This window comes from Thunnus maccoyii, chromosome 19 (genome assembly GCF_910596095.1).
Source record: "Thunnus maccoyii chromosome 19, fThuMac1.1, whole genome shotgun sequence".
Taxonomy (NCBI): Eukaryota; Metazoa; Chordata; class Actinopteri; order Scombriformes; family Scombridae; genus Thunnus; species Thunnus maccoyii.
The window spans coordinates 10,542,511-10,555,000 of record NC_056551.1 but is presented as its reverse complement, the minus strand read 5'-3'; the positions used below and the strand labels follow the sequence as shown (position 1 = coordinate 10,555,000).

General features: G+C 42.0%; 1 protein-coding gene across 1 annotated transcript in view; it reads right to left on the bottom strand.

Annotated features, from left to right (window-relative positions):
- dusp4 (dual specificity phosphatase 4) overlaps positions 1-7,413 on the bottom strand; it is a 10,076-nt gene extending 2,663 nt beyond the window's left edge. The window contains exons 1-4 of the mRNA XM_042395220.1: positions 6,816-7,413; positions 5,160-5,287; positions 2,898-3,117; positions 1-560 (exon numbers count right to left, since the gene is read on the bottom strand). The exon at positions 1-560 is cut by the window's left edge and continues 2,663 nt beyond it. Of these exons, the coding sequence (XP_042251154.1) occupies positions 172-560; positions 2,898-3,117; positions 5,160-5,287; positions 6,816-7,185 (1,107 nt within the window). The 5' untranslated portion in view covers positions 7,186-7,413 and the 3' untranslated portion in view covers positions 1-171. The remainder of the gene's footprint in view (positions 561-2,897; positions 3,118-5,159; positions 5,288-6,815) is intronic.
- Between the last annotated feature and the right edge of the window lie 5,077 nt (positions 7,414-12,490).

The following is a 12,490-nucleotide window of genomic DNA, read 5'->3' as shown; positions in this document are numbered from 1 at the left end:
GTCTTTGAGTTTTAAATCAGGCACCGTGACGCTTCTCACCTCCCCGCCCTGGAAGCATGTACATACTGCAGCGGTCAGCAAAGACTGACAGCTCTTTCAGCCAATGGCAGCCCAGTCTGTGCTCAGTCTACTTTGTCAGAGGGAAGGAAGTCTCTTGTGATTGGCTGTCCATCAGCAGCCTGGGGAGGTCGTGATCGGGCTGTGGTGCAGGTAGGCCGAGTTCACCACAGAAACTGGGAAGTTGAAGATGAACGGAGAGGTGGGCGTCGCTGTGGTCGAGGTGGTGGTGGTCGAGGACTTGGGTCCGAGCAGCGGGCTGGCCGTGGCGGCGGCTTCGGCAGCGCACGAGGTGGCCAGGAGCTGCGACTCGAACTGCAGCAGCTGGCCCATGAAGCTGAAGTTTGGGGAGATGATGCTGCGGCGCCGGCGCACGAACTCGAAGGCTTCGTCCAGACGCACCCGCTTCCTCTTCATCAGGTAGGCCAGGCAGATGGTGGCGGAGCGGGAGATGCCTGCTTGACAGTGGACTAGGACTCGCCCACTGGAATCCCGTACTGAGTCTGAGGAGAGAGAGGGGTCAGAGGTCAGAGGTTTCCATTCCAGAGGTTTTCTTTTGCACAAACATTTTACATGCCCCATATCCCATTTATTGTTTTATTAGTGTTATCAGTGTTGTTTTCAAAGTGGAATTTAAGTCGGTGATACCAACTTTAACTTAAATAATCAGTAAACTGAACTGACTGTTTTCCTGTTTATTTTCTCTCTAAGCAAAGGCCTCCAAGCATGTTTGCAGCAGTTCATTCGAGGTTGAGCTTTTCTCTTCCATTCAGTTAAGTTTTTTAGATAACAAAGACACTATTTGAACTCCAGTAGCTCATGACAGAGACTGTAAATGTCAGTCTTCATGCAAAAGGAAGCAGTACTAGGGAGCAGTTCCTCTATGCTTGCAAAGCTCCTCCCCGAAAAAAATGTGAAAGCTCATGTTAGCTCTTTCTTTACATGTCCTTGTTCAAAGATAAAGAACAGTTTACCACTGTGGTTCGGTGACACCATGAACTTTAACTAACGAATAAATAAACTCAAAGTAAAAACAAACTGTCACCTCGAAATGTAAAAGTTCTACACGACAGATACACACTTCCTCTCCTGCACACTTTCGCAGCTTCCCCCTCTTTGTGTAGTCAAACCAGTAACTAACCTCAGAGTGAGAAAGCAGCGAATCACATTTAACTGAAACACGCAAGTGCAAACATTTGAGTCATCAGCCTCTCTTTCACACTTCCTCCCTTGTCCTATTTATGTCTCTCCCTCTTTCAGTATGTTTAGACGCATGCTACGACTCTATTACTGTGAATAACCAGATTTAGGTAATAGCTTGATTAAAGCGTTTACAGTAACTCAATTTCCCCTACAACCTCAGTGTGCATGATTAGTTGGACGCTCATGTTAATGTCCCGGAGCATGTGTGGCGGCCTGCAGGAAATTAGAAGCACACAATATGAGGAAGATAATGGAGGGGCTATATTTATTGTTTTTTTTTTTTTTGATGAATTTAATCTAATTTTCCACCACTGCTGGCTATGCTGCTGTTTGCATATAAAATCACTGCTTTGCATCTACTTCACTCCATGACCTTTGTGGCACATGAGCAGAATTAAGACCTGTAAATACACAAACCACTCGCCCATTTCTCACTCTTTGTGTCTTGCTCTGCTTTTCAGATGTCTGTAATTTTTCTTTCGCAATCTCTTTCTTACACACACAGATTTCAGGTAACTCCACCATAGCGTCTGTTCACCCGGTAACAGTGGATGAGTCAGAATCTGGTCCCACAGCAGCTAACTATGACGCATACCAGCACCTACACACACACACACACACACACACACACACCAGAGTGCACGCTCATGAACATACACTCACAGCACAGGAACCACACACACAACAGCATGATATGCTGAAAGCACAAGCACAGCTCACACTCGCCTGTATTATACAAACAAACACAAATCAGAAATCATGGTGCGGAGAAATGATTGATCGGAATATTTTCTTCATTCCAAATTCTATCTTCTGTCTGCTCCTCAATCATGTTACGACATTTTGTTCTGTGATGGATTAATTTGATCTTGGTATGTTTTTTCTTTCGTTTTCTGCCTCTGCTGAGATGTGTGTGATAAAGGGCCACATAAAAATAGTAATTTGCAACAGATTCCTATGAATCAATGTCTGCATGGACAGAAATAATCTGGCACATGAAAGTCTTTCCATTGCTGCTCTCAGGACTATCTGAAGGCTCTTTTCTGGGAAAATTCCTCCCAAGAAGTGACGTGTTTTACATTTCAGGTTGCTTTAAGATAAATAGAAGAGGAGGGCGTAGCGTTAGCAGAGATGAGCTACCATTTCTGACAAATCAAACTGCATCAATGCAAAATCCAAAAGAAGAGGAGAAAACACTGTTTGATTGACAGGTGATCTCTCAGAGGTGACAAATAGAAGCAATGAGACTGCAGCACACAAAACAAAGACATACCATGGTTTGGTAAATTTTGAAAATATTATAATATTTACCTATGTGGTTTTATAAAGTAGGCTTATTGACAATATTTAGCAAAACAGCTATTTTTAAAAAGGTATTTCACATGTACACACAGGCACTGTGACTGCTTGTACTAAAAAACATCCTACAAACAAACTTAACTGAGATCAACTCTTTTGATTTTATCTAAAAATTACGTGACCTCAAAACGAACCACATGAAGCGCAAAACACGCCATAGCCTGAAGCAAGCTCGTTTTATTTGTAGCTATTCACCATGGGAATGCATTCATCTCCCACACACACACACACACACACACACACACACACACACAAACATCCCACACTTACTCACTGACCTATGAACTCGATAGCCTCCAGGAACCAGCAGCTGATGTCTTCTTTGTGGTTGTCCTCCACAGGGATACATTTGTATTGGTACACCCCCTCGAAGTGGTTGGGACAGTCGGACGACACGTTCAGCAAGGCGGAGATTCCTATGGCGTCCAAAACCTCCTTCTTTGAGGCGTGCAGAGCGCTACCAAGATAGAGGAAAGGCAGGATCTCAACCGGTCCACCCTGGACAAAAGAGAAACAGGACGATGATGATTAACTAATTATTTCTTTTTTAATCGGCACTGAGGAGTCAGATTTACTGTTCTGAGGCATCTTTGTACATTGTTTATTGATTCATTCACCCAAGTAATAACTCATTCATTCAATCAGTAGTCATTGAGTCCACATTAAGAACATCCCTTGACCCAACCAAACTTATCAGCTAGTGGAGCCACGTTGGACGGAATTCACTTAAATGAAAAACAGCTTACATGATGAGACAAAGAATACTCTGTCTCAGTGTGCAGAAGCAGCCAGATACCAGATGACTTCAGCATAAGCGTGACCTCGCTTAAATATTTTGTTAATCACATTAGCCACACTTATCATTGGACAAGAGTAGCTTATTATCTGTATGATTAATGCAGGGTCGTTCGATACGGGCCATTTAGTTAGTTATTTATTTCCCCATATGGAAACACAATTACCCAACAGTCTTACTGTTGGACCTGAGTGTCTGCTCCACTGACCGGTGTCTCCGTGTACCACCCTTAGAATTAAATGGAAATATCAGCATGTTTTTAATGCACCAGTGAGAACATTCACCACTCTGTCGTGCCTTGTAATTATACGATCCACTTTATGAGTGGGGACGTTCATCTGAGGAAAATTCTGAACAGTAACGTTGCCCCAGAAAATCAGTCCCCATCAATAACCGATGTGTGATCTGTGCTATGGAGTCAGAAAAACTGTAATGTTCTACTGTGTTATGTACAGTGCATAAATTACATACTCGCTAACATAGAATTGACTGAGGACATGAGGGTTTATTTTTAGACTTTTTGCAGAAAGGAAGCATCTGGTGGAATGTTTGACCTTTCTAGTTTTGTTGAGTTTTGATAAAAAAATATTAATAACGGTAACATTTAAATCCCTAGACAATCAAAATATAAACACTTCATGGTAAGAAAGAGCTTTTATGACATTAATACAAATTGCTGGGTTAGTATCTGTGCAAGTTGCAAGCTGATGTTTACATGTTACAATCCAATTTGGACCATTTTTGCTTTTTTTTTAAAAAAAAAAAAATCTGATGTTTATTTTATTCTGATGTCAGAGTGGAAGTAGTTTTTCCCCCGAGGGGGCAGCTGGTTGGTGGTCTATACCGGCAGTGAGTCTTATTGACGAGGACTCTGTCTGTTTATGTCACTGCCGCTGACGACCTCGGTACTGACACAGCGTCAGGAAATGATCAATACTGCTAAGAGATGTAATGTGAGGAGGAGGGGGGCGGAGGGCGAGAGGGAAAAAGCAAATGAGATACTCAGCTAGCTATTTTACCCTGTCCATTATTTCTATGCTGCAACAGGAAGCTGGTCTATTCTATCTGTAGCCTATTTGTCAAACAAAAATCCACCTGACAGTGTGGCCATGACTCGCATTTTTCTTAGAAAACACACAGAGGCCGGATTGTCTGCATCTCTCTTCTCATGCGTTCCAGGGGAATTAAACCCGAACCACATGTGACTGTGAGAGTTGCATAAAATCTGCAGGCTCAAACAACAGCAGATCACTGACCAACAAAACAAGGCCGCCCAGGTCACAGGAAGTGATGCAGAGGTGAATCAATGGTAAGCTACGTATGACCCCCAGACCGGAAATATCATCAGGCAATAACTCATTTAAACGAGGAGTGTGTTTTCAGACAATGGTGCTTTTTTCCAGTATAGCCTAGAGCTTCAAGAAACAAGTTTGTACCACCACGTTCACTGGTTTAAATTCCCAGACTGGATGTGAAAAAACGGTTGAATGAACATGGGAAAGTGAACAACAGTTGAATTGCCCTCGAGCAAGGCAAATAACCCCCAGCTGCTAGTGTGTTTGCACTCAGGAGCTCTCACATGTGTGAAACTGAAGTTGACTTTTGCCGGATAAGAAGCTGAAACAGGTGTTAATTAGTTGAATTTGACACCGGTGAATGTCAATTATGTTATTTAAAGCATAGTTTTTTTTGGTGAGGGAGGTTTGAGTTCATGTGTCTGTCTCTGTGTGTGTGTGTGTGTTACCTGGTCATGGTGTGGAGTTCCACAAGACGAGCAGGCTGAGTCGATGCTGGACTGGCTGGCGAGGGATGGTAAGGATTTGGTCTTCAAACAATACTCTGGGTACTCTGTGAAAAACCTGTCATATCCACCTGAAAAAGAGACATCACGATTAAATATGATGCATTATATCCACTGCTTTGCTCTACAGAAAGTATAGTATACCTTAATCTATTATGCAGTGTTTTAGAAATAATCATATGGTAAAATATGAGCACCAATGACAGACTTTAAGAGCCTTTTTGTTTGGGGTTTGTGTGCATAAAACACATTAGAAATGTCTGCTTAAGTACAAAAGAAGCATGGCAGACCACATTTACATCTAAGCACAATCTGCACCAGGATTTTCTCCTCTGCATTCAATTAGTGTGACATAAAGTCTGTTAAACGGATCCCTGACTTACTCTATCCTGTATCTGCTGCTGTGGATTTGAAACAATTTCATCATCCCTTTTGTTTTGTTTTTTTTATACATCTGCAGGCTGACCGCTGCTCTCTGCACCTCAGGGATCAAATCAGATTAACTGGGAAATGTCATCTTTATAAGCTACATACATACACTCCTGTGCTTCAAGGCGTCTGCGTCATTAGGGTGCACACACACACACGCACGCACACACACACAAAGAAGAGTGCGCCACAGCTTGCAGCAGCATTGGTTTTCAGATTTCCTGAAGTCTAAATATAGTGTGGTGGGTAAATTCAAGCGTTGATTTTAGATTTCACTGCTTCTCTTCTGTGATTGACCCAAAGCGGACTCTTTCTGAAATGATGTGTGTCCTGTAAGTCCCTCCGGTTTGATGTGGCTTCTACGCATCAGCATTACCTCATTCACTCAGCTCACGGCCATTGGTCTGTGTGTGAATGTGTGTAGCTGTGAGTGAGTGAGTGAGTGAGTGTATTGAAAAAAAAAAAAGAAGAAAGAAAAATACACCAGTGCATAAAAATAGAGCAGGCACAGTCAGCAGGATATTTCAATCTCTGGTTTGAATGAACAGCTACTAAAACAATACTCACTATCTTTATGGAAACAATAAAACATTGATTATGTTGAAATATTAAATGAGCAAAAGATAAATTGGTGGTGTATGTATACATGCCATAATTAGACAAAAACATATTATATTTATTATATCCAAGCAGGTTTGCAGTTATTGTTTTCATCATTTTTACTAAAAAGCATATTCAATAATAAACACAATTAGTATTAGAATATAAAGACTTGCCTATTGTTTGTAAAAAAAAATAAAATAAAAAATGCAGTAATGGTATTGTAAGCTGGTGTTAACCCATATAAAGGCTGAATCCAAGAATAAAATAAACATTATAATGCATTTACTTACATTTACTATTTGTGTTATCATTATTATTACAGTATTATGTGAATCTACTGCACTTGTAAAATGTATTATCATCATTTTATTGTATAATTTTAAGGTTGAATTTAGGAAAAACGACCATTAATTACTAATATTACAATCAAAAGCTTCAATGGACCCATACAGAGGCTGAATCCTGAAATTAACTGATCATATTTGTGCAACTTGTACGTATATTTTACCATCATTGATGCAGCTGACCCATATAAAAGCTGAGCGTAATAATGAACCACATATTTACCTTTGAGCAGGTATATGTCCGTGCCGGAGGAGTCCCTGCATAGCGCGTTGAGCACCAGGGTGACGGTGCTGTCCTCCTTCACCGTCTCGGAGTCCGGCGTCCTCTCGTCGTACAGCACCACGGCGGAGTACATCCCGGAGCGGAGGCGGCTCCGGACCTCCTCGTCCCCGGCCAGTACCTGCTCCAGACTCAGCACGGAGCCCTTAGCCCTGCGTCGGACGATTGTGTTGCAGCGGGCGTTGACTGCGCCTCGGATGTGTCCCGCGCTGAAGGCGAGAAACGAGCGGCAGTCCAACAGCAGGCACTTGGCGCTGTCGTCCTTCAGGAGCCGCTTCAGCAGCGGGCAGTCCATATCGCACAGCTCCTCCATCGCACGTCGTTTCAGGCTGCGTGTGTAGGCTTCACTGTCGCTATAACCTCCTGTATCTCTGTCTCTCTTTCTGTGCCTCCACCGCCCTCCAAACCTGGAGAAGGCGCACGGATCCTGCTGTGGATTCCCTTTGCGCCTCTCCTCTATCCGTGCATCTTGTCTCCAGTGGAGCGCATTGTAACCGCACTACTTTTACGCACAGTCCGGCCACCTCTTTCTCTCTCGCTGTCTGAGTGTTTCTCATCGGGATTGTTTCTCTTTTTTTTAATGAATGGGTGCATCGCGTCACGGCGGAGGTGACGTCAACCGATAGCAGCCTATCACAAAGCGTCCAGTTTCTCGTCCCCTTCCCTCCTCTGCCGTTCATTCATAAAAAAAGACAAACATCAATGAAACGAGAGTCGATGGGGATGGAGATTGGACTCTATAAGGCGTGCAGTGGAGTTTGGCACTCGTCATGCCTTAACCAGCTCATGACCACATCTGAATGATCATTAGTATTGTTATGATGAAATAAAGGAATTAAAGGGATTTCAGATTAACCAGTTTAAAATTCAAGGATAAAAAAAACATGACCCAGTTTAAGTGAGGTGTGTGTGCTAAATACACAGTATATACACAGTGATATTCTCTGTTCTCAGTGGGTTGCAATATTGTAGTCATTTTATATTACAGAGGGATCCCTCCACGTTTTCCTTATACATTAAGGATGTCCTACTGGAAAGTCCTCTGAAACAAATTCATTATTTTGGGCTATATAATTAAAACTGACTAATAAAAAGCATTTATTTGTGCAGAGACATAGTTGGGATGCTCATTTTATTAATAATTTATATAATATATATATTATTTTAAAAAATCACAATAAAAGTGAGTCAAATACCCCTGTAGCTTAATGTGAAAAGATCAGCTTGTGCTGAGAATGTGTGACTCTATGGTACTTTTTAGCTTCTTTTAGGGGATTTCTTTGGTTTTACACCCACAATTTTGGTGCAAATTCACTCTCCCCTCTTTCATTAAACCTTGCACAAGTTTTAAATAAAGAAACTCTCATAAAGTCACAGCCCAGCAGCAAAAGTCAAACAGAAAGTTGAACTTGTGAAGAAGCATCTACCGCAGCTGAATTGCCAGATACATTTTCTCAGGGTTGGTGGAGACCAAAACCAGCTAAGAGAAGAGTGAGTATTAGACATGTTTTTTTGACAGAAATACAACTGCAAATGAATGTTAATGTTGCTTTGCTTCTGCTGGATGCAAATGTAGGAAATTGTTTCCTAAATTTTAGCCACAGCAACATTATAAGCCAGGAATGTGGTGTTAACAGTGTACATGTTAGCTTGCTTTGATGTTTACCTGCCCCCTAATGGCCACAAATCAATTAATGCAGCTTTAAGGTCAAACTTTATTAATATGACACATTTTACTTGCCAAAAAGTAAATGATTTTAAGTTTTCATGTGAATATTTAATACTCTCTTAAAATATGAATGTTTAATTCAAAATTAAACTGCAGCAACAGTATTAAAACTATACTATTTCACCTATAGATAATTTCAGTCTGCTTGTGGCGTAATGTATTGGACTGGAGGTGGGTGTGCTTACGTATATGTGCACACATACGTTTGTGTGTGTGCGTGCGTGTATACGTCTGTGTATGCATCTGTGTGTGTGTGGGTGTGTGTAATCCTACAAGCGGAAACACAATTTGCATCTTCTATCACACAGCCTTAGCGAGCGTGCTCAGGTATTTGCATGTTGATCTCATTTCCATGGTTACGAGAGGAAAGAGAGCAGCACGGCAGCAGATGAGAGGAGGAAAACGCAGACATACTGACATAAACAGACTGAAAGCAAAACAGGCAGACACACCAGCTGAAAGAGATAAACAGACCACAAAACGGATCATTTTAATACTGTATCATTCTCAGATACATTTATTATGAATGGGTTTATGTGACACGTGCATGTGTGTGTGTGTGTGTCTATGTGGTGGGGGAGACGTGGGTTTTTTCATTGCTTATCGTGCTCATCTATGAAATGTTGTATGTCTGATTTATTTTTAATGAATACTCCAAGATGTAACTCATGTGATACAAGTATGATCTAACAGCAAGGTTGAAACGACACTTGAAAGCAGACGATCAGTATCAGGCGCTGCTTGTTTCCAACCAGCTTGATCTCATGGGATATTCTTAGTATTAATACAAAAGGATTGTCATGTTTTCTGTCTGATATGTATAAAAACTAGAAGAAAGAGTGAGCTCAACCAATAGCTTTTCACATGAAAATAAGAAAAAGCTAAAACTCAAATGAGTAGCTATGGCAGCAGGGTCAAGATTATCAGGCAAAAAATTCCTATAATATGAACATTTTTTAAAAAAAAAATTTATTGTGGTGATAATATTGATGATGGTGGTCTAGAGTCTAAGTCATTGGTCAAAAATCTGTCTGGTCTGGGTTGAGGTCTGGTGACTGCAAAGGCCCTACCACATGATTCACATCATTTGCATATTAATCAAACCATTCAGTGACTCCTGGTGTCCTTCACTGTATGGAAGCATCTGTTGTGTTTCTCCATTCATTTTTAACTTTTTCCTTAATCGTTGTTGTCTAAATCATACGTGAAAAAAGTGACTCCTCTCAGAAAAATCTGAATTTGGACACACTGAGCAATAATGTGTGCATGTCCTGCGTGCAAACATCAAGTGTGCATAGTTGAGAGCAGCAATGCAGCAAAAAAATGAATCATGGATGAAAGGACCAGAGAGGTGAGAGAAGGTGAGATGGAAGACAGGACAGAGACAGGCAGAACGATGAAGGAAGCGGAGGAAGACTGGATGAGGAACAAAGAAAGACAGGATGCGAGAGGAGGGCGAGATGAAGGACGACAAAGAGGTAGAGGAGGGAAAGTGAGGGATCTGTGCTGGATTGTAGCCTCTATTAAAACACACATACACACCACGCCGCATTACTACTGACCCCAAACAATGCCTTGCACAGGCGGGATGGTGCTGCTGCCATAGCAACAAGGGAGAGGTGTGGGAGGGCGGAGACAGAAGGCAGGGAGCTGCGAGGGGATTGGCCGGGAAAAGGCTCTTGCGCTGATGTCATCCCTCCCTCCCTCTTCTCTCCCCTGTCCATCCATTCATCCCCTCACATCCCTCGCCTGCATGCCGTCATCCGTCAATACAGCGGATAAGAGAGAGTCAGAAAGAGCGAGAGAGAGAGAAGATATTTATGCGCTTTACACACGTCAGTGTAGTAAACATCTCTCTTTCTCTTCCTCCTTTTTACTCCATTTTCTTCTCTCTCATCCCTCAGTCTGATACCCTCATCACACTTTCTGTCTCTAATGTTGTCTATTTTTACTTTATTTATTCCTCTAAGTGGGGCAGTGCATATTACAGCGATAAACATTGCTGTAAATGTTTCATGTATAGTCCTTGGACAAAAAAAGAGGTTATTGAAATAAGACAAGCCTGCAAAACAATAATTGAAAATGAAACGTCATTGTTAACAGATAATATGGACTATATAAGACATCACTATGCTACTTTGTCATCGGCAGCAGCAGCATACTGGGCGATACATGCAAGCAAACACAAAGAAATAGCAGAATAGCAAGGTGACAGCTGACAACAAGTCAAGTACTCAGACAGAAGGTGACGACAGCAAGGAGCATTTTACAGTGGTGGCCCAGGAGAAAGGACGGGTCGTCCATCACAGGTTTGGTAGTCCGGTCCTCTACTCCTCCTGTCCACATGTCGAAGTGTCCATAAATAAGACACGAAACACCACCTGCTCCTGATGACCAAGCTTGCAACTCAGTGTCTGAGTGACAGATCTGACCGCCAATGGACCATTGCTTTAAAGGAATAGTTCAACATTAAATATGAGGCTAGAGGCTGGAGATGGTTATCTTATCTCAGCATAAAGGATAGAAACAGGGTGAAACAGCTAGCTTTGCTCTGTTTTATTGATGGTATGTCACTCACTGGAAGAAAACAAATGAACGTATTCCTCTAAATGTCATACTATCTTTTTAACTTTTAACACAACAGCACTACAACCCAAATGGGGTGAAAAATTGAGTTCCTGAGATTGGAGGCTCATTCAGAAAACTGGGACATTCGTTGTTTTGTCATCAAAGCAGTAGGATCTAGTATAATGCAGAGTGTTTGTTGTACTGGCCAACACTCAGTGGTGGAAAACATTTTTTTTATGTCAGAGTAAATCCACTCTGACATTACCAAGGGGGACAGAGCTGAAGTGAGAATGTCAGTGAAAATTTCCAACACTACATGGTAGAAAAATTATGCTTTTCTACCTGTTTTCTGCAACTGTTGTACTCTATGAACGCAAAGTGTGAAATGACTAGTTGTCAATTCACTAACAGAGACCACAGTTGTACAGTATAAAAGAAAAATTGTTCATTTGGATTGGCAAGAAGATTCTGGAAGAACTGGATTCAGGTAATGAATGGTGGGATGATCGAGGGTCGAGGAGAGGGATGAAGGTCAATCACCGGGGGATGAATGGGAGCTGAAGGTTGGTTGAGGTCTTGTACGATGGGATGATTGGGGTTGAGGAGAGGGATGAAGGGGGTTGATTGCACGATGATGAACGGGGGCTGAATGGAGTCGTGATGTGGCTGGAGCATCTAGGAACCCGGGGGTTGAGAATCAGGGTGGCGGCACGTCTTGATGAGCTTTTTGCTTCATCATCGCCCTGTGGTTCCACAGAAAGGACCTGGGACGACCAGAATTCGAACCCAGGATCTTCTTGCTGTGAGGCAACAGTGCTAACTACTGAGCCACCGTGCTGACCACCAAAAGGGGAGAGCAGAAAAAAACAGGGTACGGGGGGGGAGGGTTGTGAGGACTGAGACAAACAGGAGACACGCCTATATATAGGTTTGCACAGGTGATTGAATTAGTGAGAGAGAGCGAGGCGTTGTCTTGTTCCTGAACCTTAGTTAGAATAACTTCATTAACTGTCGTCCTGTTTTCATGACTGCAATATAATGGAAAACCTGCATATACAGAGTACAAATAAAGTTTAAACACAATAACACCATAAAAAACAACACACACACAGACTTGTGTGAGTATGTGTGTGTGATGCATGTGTATACACACACACTAAATCTGTCCCACTCTCTAATCCCATAATCCAGTGGTTAAGCTTTGACTGAGTGCCGCTACGTTTTCATGAATGAGTTTGTGTCATTTGTTTGTGTGCTGACAGATAGAGAGAGAGAGAGAGAGAGAGTAGGAGAATGTACTGTATATATGAGAGATAAATTA